The sequence below is a fragment of the Atractosteus spatula genome, chromosome 3 (assembly GCF_055471065.1).
Source record: "Atractosteus spatula isolate fAtrSpa1 chromosome 3, fAtrSpa1.hap1, whole genome shotgun sequence".
NCBI lineage: Eukaryota > Metazoa > Chordata > Actinopteri > Semionotiformes > Lepisosteidae > Atractosteus > Atractosteus spatula.
Window position 1 is genome coordinate 61,901,996 of NC_142708.1, and position 13,419 is coordinate 61,915,414.

The 13,419-nt window shown below is 40.4% G+C and overlaps 1 protein-coding gene across 2 annotated transcripts in view; it reads right to left on the minus strand.

Annotated features, from left to right (window-relative positions):
- Positions 1-545: 545 nt before the first annotated feature.
- The window catches only part of wdr70 (WD repeat domain 70), a 111,572-nt gene continuing 98,698 nt past the window's right edge, over positions 546-13,419 (minus strand). For both annotated transcript variants that reach the window (XM_088910665.1, XM_088910666.1), the window contains exons 16-18: positions 10,123-10,239; positions 7,031-7,193; positions 546-1,947 (exon numbers count right to left, since the gene is read on the minus strand). In XM_088910665.1, the coding sequence (XP_088766791.1) occupies positions 1,860-1,947; positions 7,031-7,193; positions 10,123-10,239 (368 nt within the window). In that variant the 3' untranslated portion in view covers positions 546-1,859. The remainder of the gene's footprint in view (positions 1,948-7,030; positions 7,194-10,122; positions 10,240-13,419) is intronic.

Consider the following 13,419-nt stretch of genomic DNA (forward strand, 5'->3'; position numbering starts at 1 on the left):
ATAGGGGTCTCTAGAATGCAACTACAATGAGTGGCAAGAAAGCTCCAAAATCTCATTTACTTCCGTTCCTTGAATGCAGGAGAACCAACAAAAACAGTTTCAGCTGACGATCTGGCAGCACTGCTTACACTATAGGACATCTGGAGAATAATAAAACAATCTGTCTTGCTACAATGTAATTTTGACCTTTTAGTTCTGTGCTGGAATGTAGACACTGAAGCAGCAGTACCAGCCCTTAAGTCAAAACTTTACAGGAAGACATTCCAAGAACTTCTCATCAGCCAAATGCTTCACCCCAAGGCTTCCCAATCTGCAACTTCTGGTTTTCATTCCAACCGAAGTATCATGTTGGTAGCTTGTTTATCAATTTGACTTACCACTACAACCCATAGCGTACTGCACACACTGGGAGAAGTGGGGCCTGTGTATGCACTCACCCACATGCCCATCCTTTCAAACTGTGCCTCACAGGAGAGGTAGCTCCAAATGGGTTAATTAAGACCTTCACTGAAAATCAAAGTGAAGATGGAAAAAAAACTGCTGTCATTTCTTTACTTTTTATTATGCATTTGTGCATCACCTCATTTTCACCCATCACATATATTTGCTGCTGAACAGACTGATCTGCCGAACAATCCTGAGGAACAGATTTGAGTTACTGTTCTACTTCACATTCCATGGATCTGCAGAAGCCAGATCTCTAAACATGAATCCAGAACTCAGATCCATAACCCAGGCTAAATAATACATTACCACAGCCAGCACCTTACATCTTCCTCATTCCTTTTAGACAGTATTCCATACATTTACCAATTCCTCATGCAGCTATAGAGTCCTGGAGGAATGGTGCACATCTTCTGGATGGACTGCAGTTTGTGGTGTTCCACAGGCAAATCAACAATAAAATTAATTATATAACGCCAAAGTGGGTCTGTCTGTGATTTTACTTGCAAAGCAAATACGTTCGGCAGACTAATTTCATTGTGTCCTAACAAACCTGGTCAGAGGAGGACACCACATAGGCCTCTAGAATAGAATACTTAGCAGAATAAAACACTTTCTATAAGCTACAAGCAGCAAATGATTACAATTGAAAAAACCCATATACTCTACATAAGAGAATGTGAATTTAAAAAAATGGAACATGATTTACATAAGCAGGAGCAATCGACACTTCCTTTTGGATCACAGGCCTTTTAAGCAGAATGGGTTTGTAAATAAGTATTAAAAACAATTGTAATGAGCTTTTGCAAACAAGGTAATCTGAAATATGGACATACACATCTAGAAAAAATAACATTTGCCACATATACAATTAAGTCAATTCAGTACGCTATAAAAGTAGAGTTTTTCACTGTACAGTTTTTAATGAACATTAAACTTCAAACTGAAAGCTTTGGAAACTTTTCATTAATTTAAACTTCCCACTTTTCGTAATGTTTTGATTTTTAATGGTTGACAGCTGAAAATGACAATCTGTATGTTGGCAGATAGCAATATTTTAACACATCTTGTTGGACACTTCAGTTATCACTGAAAGCACTAATCCCACCTCACAATTAAAATGGACAGAGTTTTTCACTCCAATGCTGCCACTAGCAGTGAGGCTCAGCCTCTCTTTTCATAATCCGCAATTCCAAAAACTGGAAAAGGGGTTACTCTGGGGGACCTTTTTAAAAAAACAAAAACAATTCTTAAATAAAAATAAAGGGTATTGGAACACACAGCAATTAGATATGAAATTAATTCACAAATTTTAAAATACAAATCCTTTCTCCAAGGGAAAAATGACCTCCATGAAGCGGGAAGACAACAGCGGTATAACATCATGTGTATAAAAAGGAATGAAAGCCCACAGTTCAGATTTTGCGTTTTTTCCATTCGGGCTCCTTGTTGGCCTCCTCATCTTCTGACTCCACCTCAGCAAAGATCATCTCTGGCTGGGTCCTGATAAAAAGATTAAAGGTTTTCTTTATTGATAATTACTAAAGCAAACATCTATGCATGGTTACTCAATGAGTCATGGGTGAAACTCATTTTGTTTCTGAACCAGTGAGGAATGCCTGTCTTGTTGGCTAGCCAGTCAGCACACTGGGAGACACTGGAGTACTGAGGGTGTCACCTGTGGACACACGACACCCTGACTCAGTGCTTCAGTGCTATTCTCCGACAGGAAAGGGTGACGTCAGGAAAAATGGTGATTCAGAAGAGGTAATAAGATACTTTAAAAAAAACCCACACAAAATAGGCCATATTCATAACTATTATAGAGTCTGTTTTTTTCTACAAACTCAACACTTTTATGTCAGTATTGTCTGTCATACCAAACGATAACAAAAAATGAAAGATATCAAATATGTTTAAAAATAAAAGTGAAACTCAAGGCAACAACTTCAAATATACATCTACACATTCGCTCAACCACACCAAAAAATGTTCTTTACACTCTTAAAGCATTTCAAGAGAACCTGAAAAAACCACTGCATCAATTTCAAAATCTTTTTTTTCTTCCTGAAAAAAGCAATCTAAGCTGGTTGGTTATATATTGAGTAATATGTTCATGCTGATCATAACCACATACTGTATACTATACCACTCTCTGGTTTTGAGATTTGTGTCAGTTGGTTGGGGGGTTTCTATGCCTAAATGAGAGTGATAGGTAGTTAATTGATCTCAAAAAGCCTTCGGGACACCAGTCATCCATTACTGCAGCCACTTTTGAAACAAACCATCACAAAATGCACTTAAGTGCAGGCCGACCTGACTTGCTCTGCCACCAGTGCTGGCTACCTGATCTATAGTCATTTAGTTATAAGTCAAACTTATAATTAAATAAGAAAAAAACATGCTTTTGAGAAACATACAGAAATCTGTCTGACAGTGGTATAAACAAAATTTGAATGCCTTTTCTTATTTCTTTTGCTCACACGGACAGGCAACTGAATTAGATTCCAAATTAATCTTTCAGAACTGGCCAGTTTGGAAGCAGCCAAGAGATGACAGATGACCTGCTGTTAGGAAGAGCATCATGTAGCAGACAGTCAGAGGAGCTGGGTGACTGAAAAGTGATCTGCTCTCTCCTGGGCCTTCTTAGGAGCTCTCGTCAACAGTTCATATGAGTTACAGTACCGTGTTACATGTACAACGCTCCCGCCATTTGCAAAGTGTCAGTGGAAGATGACAATTCCAATTTGAATAGGTTCATTTGGTTAACGAGTTCTGTCTCTGCCAAAGCCTTACAATGCCTACATTAGTACAGTACTAATGGTGTCATAAGAGTGCTGTGGTGACTTCAGTATTGGCGACCCCTGGTGGACGTCACGGTGCTGCAATTGTGCTAGAAGGCCAAGGAGGCAGATGGGGTGTCAGACCACACTGCTTTCATATGGCATGACTTGGAGACTGCAGACCCTTTTGTGGACGTGTGCTGTGCCCCATGCTCTCAGCAGACAGTTACATGTTACCTGGCCAGTCCAGACAGTATTGATTAGGATTCAGGAGTCCAGACCCACGGGTCTTTGGCTCACATTCCAGGCGACTTACAGATACATTATGACTTACAGATTTTTTTGGGAACATTCAGTAGACGTCTAAACAGTTGAGTGATTTTTTCCACAGAATACTGCAGAAATTTTAGGATGATCTATGACCAAAAACCACAAAGAAGATGGTGGAGTGAGTCTGCTTTTCTATATGGGCAGGTCAATATCAATTCAGCTACTGTCTCTCTGAGAGTTAGAATTGTGTGATGAAAAAGCTGTGTTTTGGAGTAGAGCCTTGAGCTTATTGAACCAAGCAGAGGTTATCAGGGAGTGAGCTGATCTCTTTCCACACTGACACATGAAGTGAAGCTTGGTTCATCCCCTTACACGCTAGCTGTGTGTGGTGCGCACTTGTATGCTTCTAAGGTTTGGCCAGCGCAAGTGTTTGTTCTGTCCAAAAATATTCAAATATTTACAGTCTGAAGTCTCAGATTAATGAATGCTTAGTCTATAAACAAAAACCCTATTTATACTTTCTGTGCACTGTGTTCCAGGCAGTAACTTGACTGCCATTTCACAACAGGCCCGATAACTCCACTGTATGTGAGGGGCAAACATTTTGGAAAGTTCTTATAAATTCTCAAGGATACTGCTTCCATCAAACAAACAGCATCTTCAACAAAAGAAGTGCTTATCCATGATCTCCTAATGACTGGAGATCTGAAATGCCATTCTTTGGAAAGATCATGAAGGTCAGGATGCTGTATATAAACCTCCCAAAGCGATAAGAGAAAGTCCAAATTAAGAACTATGGTATTACTACTAAACTTTATGATAGTTTTTAACATTTAGTTTATTCTTGCCTTAAAGAAGAGTGGGTCAAGTCACTAGCCAACTGTAACTGGGATTCCCTCAGCACTGACACACATTTGGCTAAGCAAAAGCATGGTGGGATTGTTCGGACAAGGATTTTTGTGGCCTCCTGGGTGCTTTCATGCTCTCAACGCGGTCGGTGACGGACACAGTCCTGTGACGTGTGAGGCTGTGTGAGTGGCTCAGAGGTGGGCGGGTCTGTCTACACCTCCTTACTCCTTACCACGTGGACGGCCCTGTCGTTCTCTAGGATGGGATAAAACACACTGGCGACTCCAGATCAAGCGGGTATTACCAACAAACAACTGCCAATTCTAAATTTTTAAATAAAAGCCGCATTCAAAACACTATTTTTTTGGTAGGCAGCATTGTAAAAGAGCACATTGAAACAGAAATGCTTTACATTCTGCATCTACTTTTTCTGCCTAAGCCTTCGTAGAGAGGACCAATATTTGTTGCAATAGGATGATCAACAACAGAGCACATTAAACAACAACTCAGTCCTAAAAACCCATGGAATACCAGTCAGTATGGCTGATTCACTGGAAAGCATTCTGGAGTACCGAGTAGCAACTGGTACCAAGCTGTGTGCACCACTCAAAGGCAAGGTACTCAGGTTTCTGCCCTTCATATGGTCAGAAAGCTCTCTGTGTTCTCTAATTCCGGTTTTGTTCAATCTGCATCACAAGGCCTAAAGGCCACATTCCTTTTAATTACTTACTCATCCGTTCTGATTCACACACAGAGAATAAAGGAGTCCCTAGACGCGAGTTTGTGAAGGGGGAATCCTGAGAACGGACAAGTCACATAAATGCAAACATGTGATCCCTTGTCTGCTGGCCAGCTGCCCTCATCTCCAAAGGGAGAAAAAAGGAAACCACAAAACACAGTAGTGCGGGCGGCTGCTCCAGTGCTTTAAAGGTGCAATAATGTGCTGTCGTTCAACAGAAATCCACATGAAGCAGACCAGGCAGACTAAGGCTCACACCTCCTGTCTTTTAGAGCCATTCATGCATCAATTTCTTCCTTTGTTTTTTTTTTCAAAGCAGGAATGACATCTGACAATTGTTCTTCTTATTACAGAAGAGCTGAAATAGCTCCACTACAGTAAAGAATTCTGTTTCACCATATACTTCTGAGAAAAAAACAATCAATTCAAGTGACCTTTTACTGAGTGGATTTACTCTATTAGGCATTGCTCTTTTGAATCAAATATTTGACAATATTAAATTAAAATGTGTTATGTTAATTCTAAATTAAAGGGGTAAAATGAGCACTCGTAAGGCATTATCATTACACTTCTAAAAAGGTTAGAAAGATTTTCTAAACTTCTGTAACTTAAGATTTGTAACACTTCCAAGGCACAGCTGGCTTTTTGACACCTGTCAGTGATGAATGCGCGGTTGCAGACATTTTAAAAGGCACTAACTAGGGCACTCAGGGGGAAAATGAATAAAACAGAATTAGGCATCAGGAAACATGCAATACAAACAGGGAAAGCAAACGAGCAGAGTGTCATTTTATTACTGCTCTGGTATTAATGATTGCTCAATAAACATTTAACATCAATGATTATGTGATTTGGCTATTTCTGTTTTCCAAAGTGCTGCGCACGACTCCACACTAAAGAGCTGCAGGTAGTCTGGTACTGTGCCCGATACCACACTGTGCTGCTGCACTTTTCCAAATAGCTCAGCTCGCCGGGGTCTCTGTGTGTGGGAGCGGTGCTGGATGCGGGTCTCTCATGCTCTGTTCCGGCCTAGGTGTAAACCAAAAACCCCCCCTCCTCTCTTCTCTCTGTTTCATAAGTGCCATCCCTTGGCTGCCAGCTTGTCTTTTTTGTTCTTCCTTCCAGCTACAGCTTTGAACAAGAAACTGTAACCAAATCCGCCCACTGCAAACGGCCTTCTGAACGCAGCACAGCTTTTTAAACATTCATGTCGAGAACATCGCAGGTGTCGGGGAGTGTAACCCAACGCGGACAATGGGCCTGTGGCTTACTGGGTTACCTCCCGTGTCAGAGGTGGACAGCTACTACCTGTGTTATCTGGCTCGTGAATACAGCCTTAACGAGAGCATACCATTGATCTTCAGGAAACTAAAGGCAGAAGAAAAAAATCAGACCCATTTCAGCATGTGTTAATAACACTGCAAAGGTCTTACGGCTGTCACCTACAGTTTATAAATCAAAAAGGGAAGCTCATATGTGTATTGCTGAATATTCTTTGGATTTTACCGAAGATTAATTTCTCCCAGGGGCACGACAGGATGATTATGACTATGGATTATGGAAGACTATAGAAAGTCTTGCCTCTTCAAATTGTACAGGTCGTCGGTACCTAAAAGCGGTGAACCTGATCCACTACCCATGTTCAAATTCTGAGCCATAAGTCACAAAATAAAGTGGGTTTATTTTATTAAGTGTATCAAGCTGTTGCATCAAAGACATGCAGCACGATATAGCTGTATATAGCAGACAAGTATATAAGAGTACAGGTATAATAAAATAATATATATGCTTAAGACTGGTATATACCTGCAGCACAATATACATACTGTATATATAGCAGACTATTATGTAAAAGTAGTATAGTAGTGTAAAAAGAGCATAAGATCTATCGCATTAGACAGGTATATGCTCATATATACCTGCAGCACGACACACCTGCCTTTACCTGGCGTAAGCTGGAGCCACCCAGTAGGGGTTCTCGGATGCCTCCTGGGCATGCCGCAGTATGGCCTCTCGGGCGTTGCTGTCGTCGGTCTTATCAAGCGCAATGTTCTTCACGATGAAGGAGGACAACGTCCCGCCGTGTGTCCCCACGCGCCCACCCCGACCTGCAGGAACAAGACAGAGCATCAGTGGTACGCTGAGATACAGGGGTCCAGGATCTGAATCTTAATCTCACAGCTTCTGCTGCCTCGAAACATGAACACCGGTCACATGGGAATTTATCCTGGAGCACCTATCGCTTAAAAGCAATGCAAAAGAGCATTTCAACCCTGAAAAAAGCTAACAAAAGGCAGAGTTATTTCTGCTGATTTTATTGGGCATAAAACTGTTGGCTGTACTTACTGGTAACGCGGTACTTAGTTTTCCAAGTGCTGCTGGATTCTGGTAACACTCATTGCTTTGGTGAGATCAAAGACACACATGACATTTCAGTGCGTACCAGCTTTGAGTACTTTAGTCCTACACAAACATCCAAAGACACTATATCTTTATTACAGGCTCTGTACGCAATAATTTGCTTCAGTTTTAGGGAAAAAAAGCTTACCCTGTACTGGAAAGAATTTATTATTTCCTATTCTAATTTTGTATGTATCAGAACTGATAGCACAGTATCTCTAGCTCTAATAAATTAAAATGCGCTTCCAAAAAAAATAAAAAGCTGACGAATATTACTGCATTAGATCATCCAAAAGATTTCAGAAGAAAAATGCTACATGTTGGTGGGGGGGGAACATTTTAGAATTAATGGAACTAATTAATATATTTGAGCTATAATTACTTTTAAAAAACTGTGAAAATTATCAATGAAAAATAAAAAAAGTCTCTTATGGCTTATGTATTACTTTATATACCTTATATAACCATTCATAAACTTACCTCAAATAAACAGCTTAACACCAGTCCACAGGATACAGCGGAGCACAATTTTCTTAATTAACACATTTATGCCCCCATTTTACTCTTTATCTCCTGTTCTTGGCATTCCTGCTCTTCAAATTAAACGTCTTTAATTTGAGGAGGAGCTGTGACTGAAGACCAGCTCATTCTGAAGGAGATGCATCAATAAAACAGAAATCTGAGATTTTGGATTTTATTCAAAATACCTGTAGTCTACTTTTCACTTGATGGCACAGTGGGTTAGGTTACAAAGTTCTAGTTGTTGAGGTTTAATGTAAAAAATGCATTTTCTGTGGATCTGACTAACATCAAGCTTGTGTCTCACGCTGTGAGGGGTCAGGCACTTAGATGGATTAACAGGTTAGAGAGAAGCCAGCTTCAGAGACAATGCTTTCATACTTCAGACTAAAAAGGAGACAGATTAATGGACTCTCCAGAGACATGGTACTCCTATAACATCTAAAAAGTGTTATCAGACCACTAATGAAATGCAGATAAAGGGGAATAATGGTAAATGGGCATAATTAAAGCCAAGATTTACAAACCGTCATTTGTTTTATACCATTCGTTCCATTTAATACCACTTGTCACCAATACTGCACACATTACGTATAAGTGACCTTATCTGAAACACACTTTGCAATTTCAAGCTTTAGTTATATTGAAATGGATCTTCATTTACTATGGAGATTATTAAGCTTCATTCAGATATAGTCTCCCTTTTTTCCGTTTTTTATTTTGCTTTCTGAGTCAACAAAACCTAAGAAGATTCCAAACATTGGTTTTGTACTGTGAGACCTGTGCTCCGTTCTTTATCAATAAAGATATGTTTCCAACCCATCACAGCAAAAGCATATGCTATGTGTATACTTTGACTAATTTTTTAACACTTGCAAACAACATAATGACAATTGTTCCTGTGCTTTCTTATCAAAGTACACAAGCTCTTTATTTTATGTGTACTAAATATACTGTATAAAATTCACAAATGCATATGAAACATTAACAAAACCCATGTAAGCAACTGATTTACCCCTGTAAGACAACACAGTCTCTGTTGACCAAGTAGTTATTTATTTTTATTTTGTTGTATTATTTGTGCATTCTGGTATTTCAGATTCAGTAGTTTTTGGCTGTTCATTTTGAAGTTCGTTAAACTGCGTGTATTATGAATAAAAATCAGTGCTACATCTTGAAAGGGTGGCTTATGCATTTTAAGGAGGAAGAGGATGACAGTCACAGAGGATAAAGAGAGCCTGCAAATACACGAATGAAATGCAGCTAGTGTCAAAAAATTCAGAAACAACGCCTGACAAAATATTTATAAGGAACAAGTAATAGGTTTATTCCATGCTGAAAAAAAGAAGAAAGAAAACACAACGTTTCGGCCGTGGAGCCTTCTTCAGGTGTGAGAAAGACAAGGCAGTAAGCAAAGGTAATGTAGCGGGAGAACAAAGGCTGGGAGAGAGGAGGAACGAGAGGTGGGAGCAGGGGACAGAAAGAGAGGCCAGAAAGAGACAGATGTATAGGTAAAGAACATGCATGTCCTTTCCTACCCAACATAAAAGAAAGACAAAAGACAGTGCCTTCTGCATGCACACACAGCCGGTATGATGTAAGGCATTTTTCGTGTCTAGTGACAAATGTACACAAAGATGGAGTCTTCTGAAATGGCAGGGTTCTTTTTGGAATTTAATTTGTGTCCATGAAAAACCTTTTTAAAAAACATATTTTGTTTTTTAACTTTTCACTTTGTGTATGGTAATGGAACCAATATTCTTTGCTTTCTTTTTTTAAGATTTAAGAAATTAAAACAAGCAGCTGTTCCAGAGGGTGTCTAGGATTGAAAAGTCCTGAGTGCAAATGATGACTAAAAGGAAACTAAGACCTACAAGACTGAGCACAGGGCTATCAGAATAGAGTGGGCAGAAACTGGGCAGCAGCCACTTGGATTTCAACACAACAGTGACCTCTGTGAGTGTAACTGATTACTATCAATTAAAAATTACTGTCCATTCCACATCAGGTGAGTGTGAATTAGAGAAACACTGGATGAGACTATTTTTTAAAGGCAACAAGTATCATACCCATTTCCTGTGTGCTCAGAGGCACCCTGTGAGGAGTGAGAGAACTCACCTGGCCCTGAGACCGGAGGCTCTGGCTTATGGGACTTCACCGGGTCGAGCCGGTCTTTCTCCAGCTGCTTCCGGGTGCTGCGCTGCCGGGCCTCACGGAACATCGGCAGAGCATGAGCTGGAACGCAGAAGCAAACCAAGTTTCAGGGGAGCTTTAGAAAGCTGACTTACTCATCAAATACCAGGCGCTGCAATCTTCTACACATCCAGCAGCAACAGCAGAAACATAAAGTAAATCAGCCAGCGAAGATGCTGATTTAACATTGACAGTGATCTGACATTGCAAGATGTGACAAAAGCTGGAATGTTTCTAAAAGGTTTGTGTCTCAGAGGAAGATTTGAATCCATCTGAATGGCTGTGGAAACTAATTACAGGCAGATGGTGAAAAAATGGCTAGGAGAACAGGAGCCAATACATATGAGAAAGGAATCGAATTGGCCTGGGATGAATGACTTGTACCTTTTCATGTACACCCATGGCACTGAAAAGGGACAAATTTAGTGGACAAGTGAACCAACATGGGTTTTGAGATGCCACAGACCCACAGCAGCCCTCTATTCATTTTATAGAGTGGGACTATTTCTCACACTCCAGGCCTCCAGGGCACACCAGCCAGTCCAGGATTCCCTGGTCTATCTCTGTAGCGGGGTGAGCAAGACATCTAGAAGACCTGCGCCTGGCCATCACACCCTAAACATGAGAGGCTGGGAAAGCAACAGAAACGTGGTAACAGGCCTGAGAAGAAAGATGTCAAGTCACCCAATTCCAGGTTGAAGCATCCCCCTGGATAACATGACACTGCTGGGAACAAGCAAAAAATCTGCCTCACACATGAGCCTGTAAGGCCAGTTCCTACTGGTTTTTGTTTTCTCAGTCCACTTGCATCACACGGCTGCCCCCCCCCCCCCAATAGCATCAGGTTGTGTTTGAATTTTTTAATCAAAGCACTGATGCTGCTCATTTTGCAACATCCACCCCCGTTCTTTGTCCTCTCAGGGATCACAGAGAGTGAAAGCTGTAATTTTCCATGCTGGTGTCTTGTTGTTCTGAACCCTAATTGTTCCTACAAGCTGCGTTAGATGGTGTTTGTTAGAAACTGTCAATACACCACCTACATGGTACATTAAGTAAAAAGGTTACTGGCAACAGATTTCCCTTTTTTTGCAATCATTCTGTGTCCTGGCCCTCTCTAATTTTCCACTGCTCTATTCAGGCTAAGTAACTTAGGGACAGAGCGTATGTAAGGTTTCTTCTTGAATACGTCACATATCCATGAAAGCTGCCATTAAAAAAGCTATACTCCAGTGACATCACGTCATTTTTTAATTATAGCTTACTGTATAATGAAGGATGAAAGCTGTCCTGTCCTTTTGCATGTTAAACATCATGAAACTCTTTAACCGTTTAACCTCTTTATCGTTTAACATGAAACGATAATCACAGACAGCAGGAAACAGAACACTGCCAGGCTTTCTCTGCCTTGTCATTCTGGAGTGGTGTGTTACAGAGCTGAGTGCTGACACATGGGCGCATCAGCCCGTGAGTTCACTCGTATTGGTTTTGACTTTCAGCTGGCATGACCGATCATTTCCATCCCATGGTAATTCAGAGCCTGAGAGAACTGAGCACTAATGGTCTTTAGCCCAAATGCTTTGAATAAGGGAAAATCCAATTAATACGATACACATTCCACTAATGGCACAAACTGCTTTATAGTCCTTTACAGGACAGCATGGGTACAGCTTAATCCAGCCAAACCCTGATACTTAACAGCAAAAGACGTTTTAACCTTAGACCAAGCTTTAACCTTCACATCATACTTTGGCTCTTGGATCTCCTAACACCAACAACTTTTAAAATCTTTTTCTTGAGAATTTCTTGTCTAATCCCAACCCTTTTTAGTTCGTCATAATTGAGTATTTCCCTCGTACCCTTCCATCTTGAAAGAAAAGGCAAAGGTGGCTATCCCATGAAGATAACACAGCACAACCAACTACCGATTGTCAATGTGCAAAGCAAGCTCTGAGGAGACATAATGTCAAATGATCAAACAAGCACTAGACATGACACTAAAACCAGCTGTGAAAACATTAAGTGGCACCACCTTCAACAGCATAGGCGAGACTTTATCCATGTGAATTGCAACAGATCCTCAGATTTAACAAACTCGACCTAGATCAAGACAAGCACAACAAACGTCTTGAGGATAACCCTCATCAATCCCTACCCAGGGAAACATTCCCATTAACAGCAAACATGAAGTATATATTTTATGCACCTTTGAATACAAGATGACCACAAATCTTTGATAACTGGGCATTCAGCCTGGCAGGATTTGCCATTTTACTCAAATTGAGAGATTCTATCATGGCATCAATCTTAATCTCTTAAGATCCAATGTAGCACCCTGCCCAGCATGGCTCAGTATTTCACTTATGCTCATCCGTGCAACAAACTGCTTGTGTCACTGCTAGAGATCATCTGCATCTTTAAGTTCATACCTGGAAATATTGTATGTCTTCAACATAACTGGAATAATTTTAACATTCATTTTTAACCTTTTTAGTTCAATCATTTACAGGAGGTGAAAGATTGAGATTCTTCACTTGTGATTTTCTTCACCGCTGCACTGCCTAAACAACACAACACATCTTGAGCTTTCATTTGCCAAAACGATGTGTAGGAAGCAGGATTCCAGAAAGGACAGTAACATGTATCATCCATTTGCCACAATCATTTAAAGAACTCGCCTATCTAGAAAGATAATGATAAACTGAAACATTTCAGGGGAGGAGGAGGAATGAGGGCAATTCATAGAAAAAGAAAGGTACCTGTTTTATCAAGCCACACTACCTGTCTAACAGGTTGTTGGGTCGGGATTCAGGAGTGATTCATGAGGCGTTGTCATAGTAAATCTGTTTTGAAAAATACACCTGAAAATCATAATTACTATCTTTACCGTAGTACTGTAATAACGGTAGGAAATGAGTGTGGTTGTACCATTTTCATTAACAAGGCAAAACATTTTCATGATAGGCATTCATAATCAAAAGTGCAAGGCCTCACACCACTTGTGATTTTGAGGGTTGGCAATTCTCTCTGCAGCTCAACAAAGACAAGTGACATTTAGAGTGGGTCATGATTTGTTTTTGACAGTCATACTACCGTGCCACGTTAAAAAGGGTTTGAACTACTCAGTATCGAGCATGAGAAGAGTAAGCAGTCTCATCGGTGCCATGTTCCCAGGAACTACTCTAAACATCTGTCAGCACTGGAACAGACGCTTTGAACCAACTT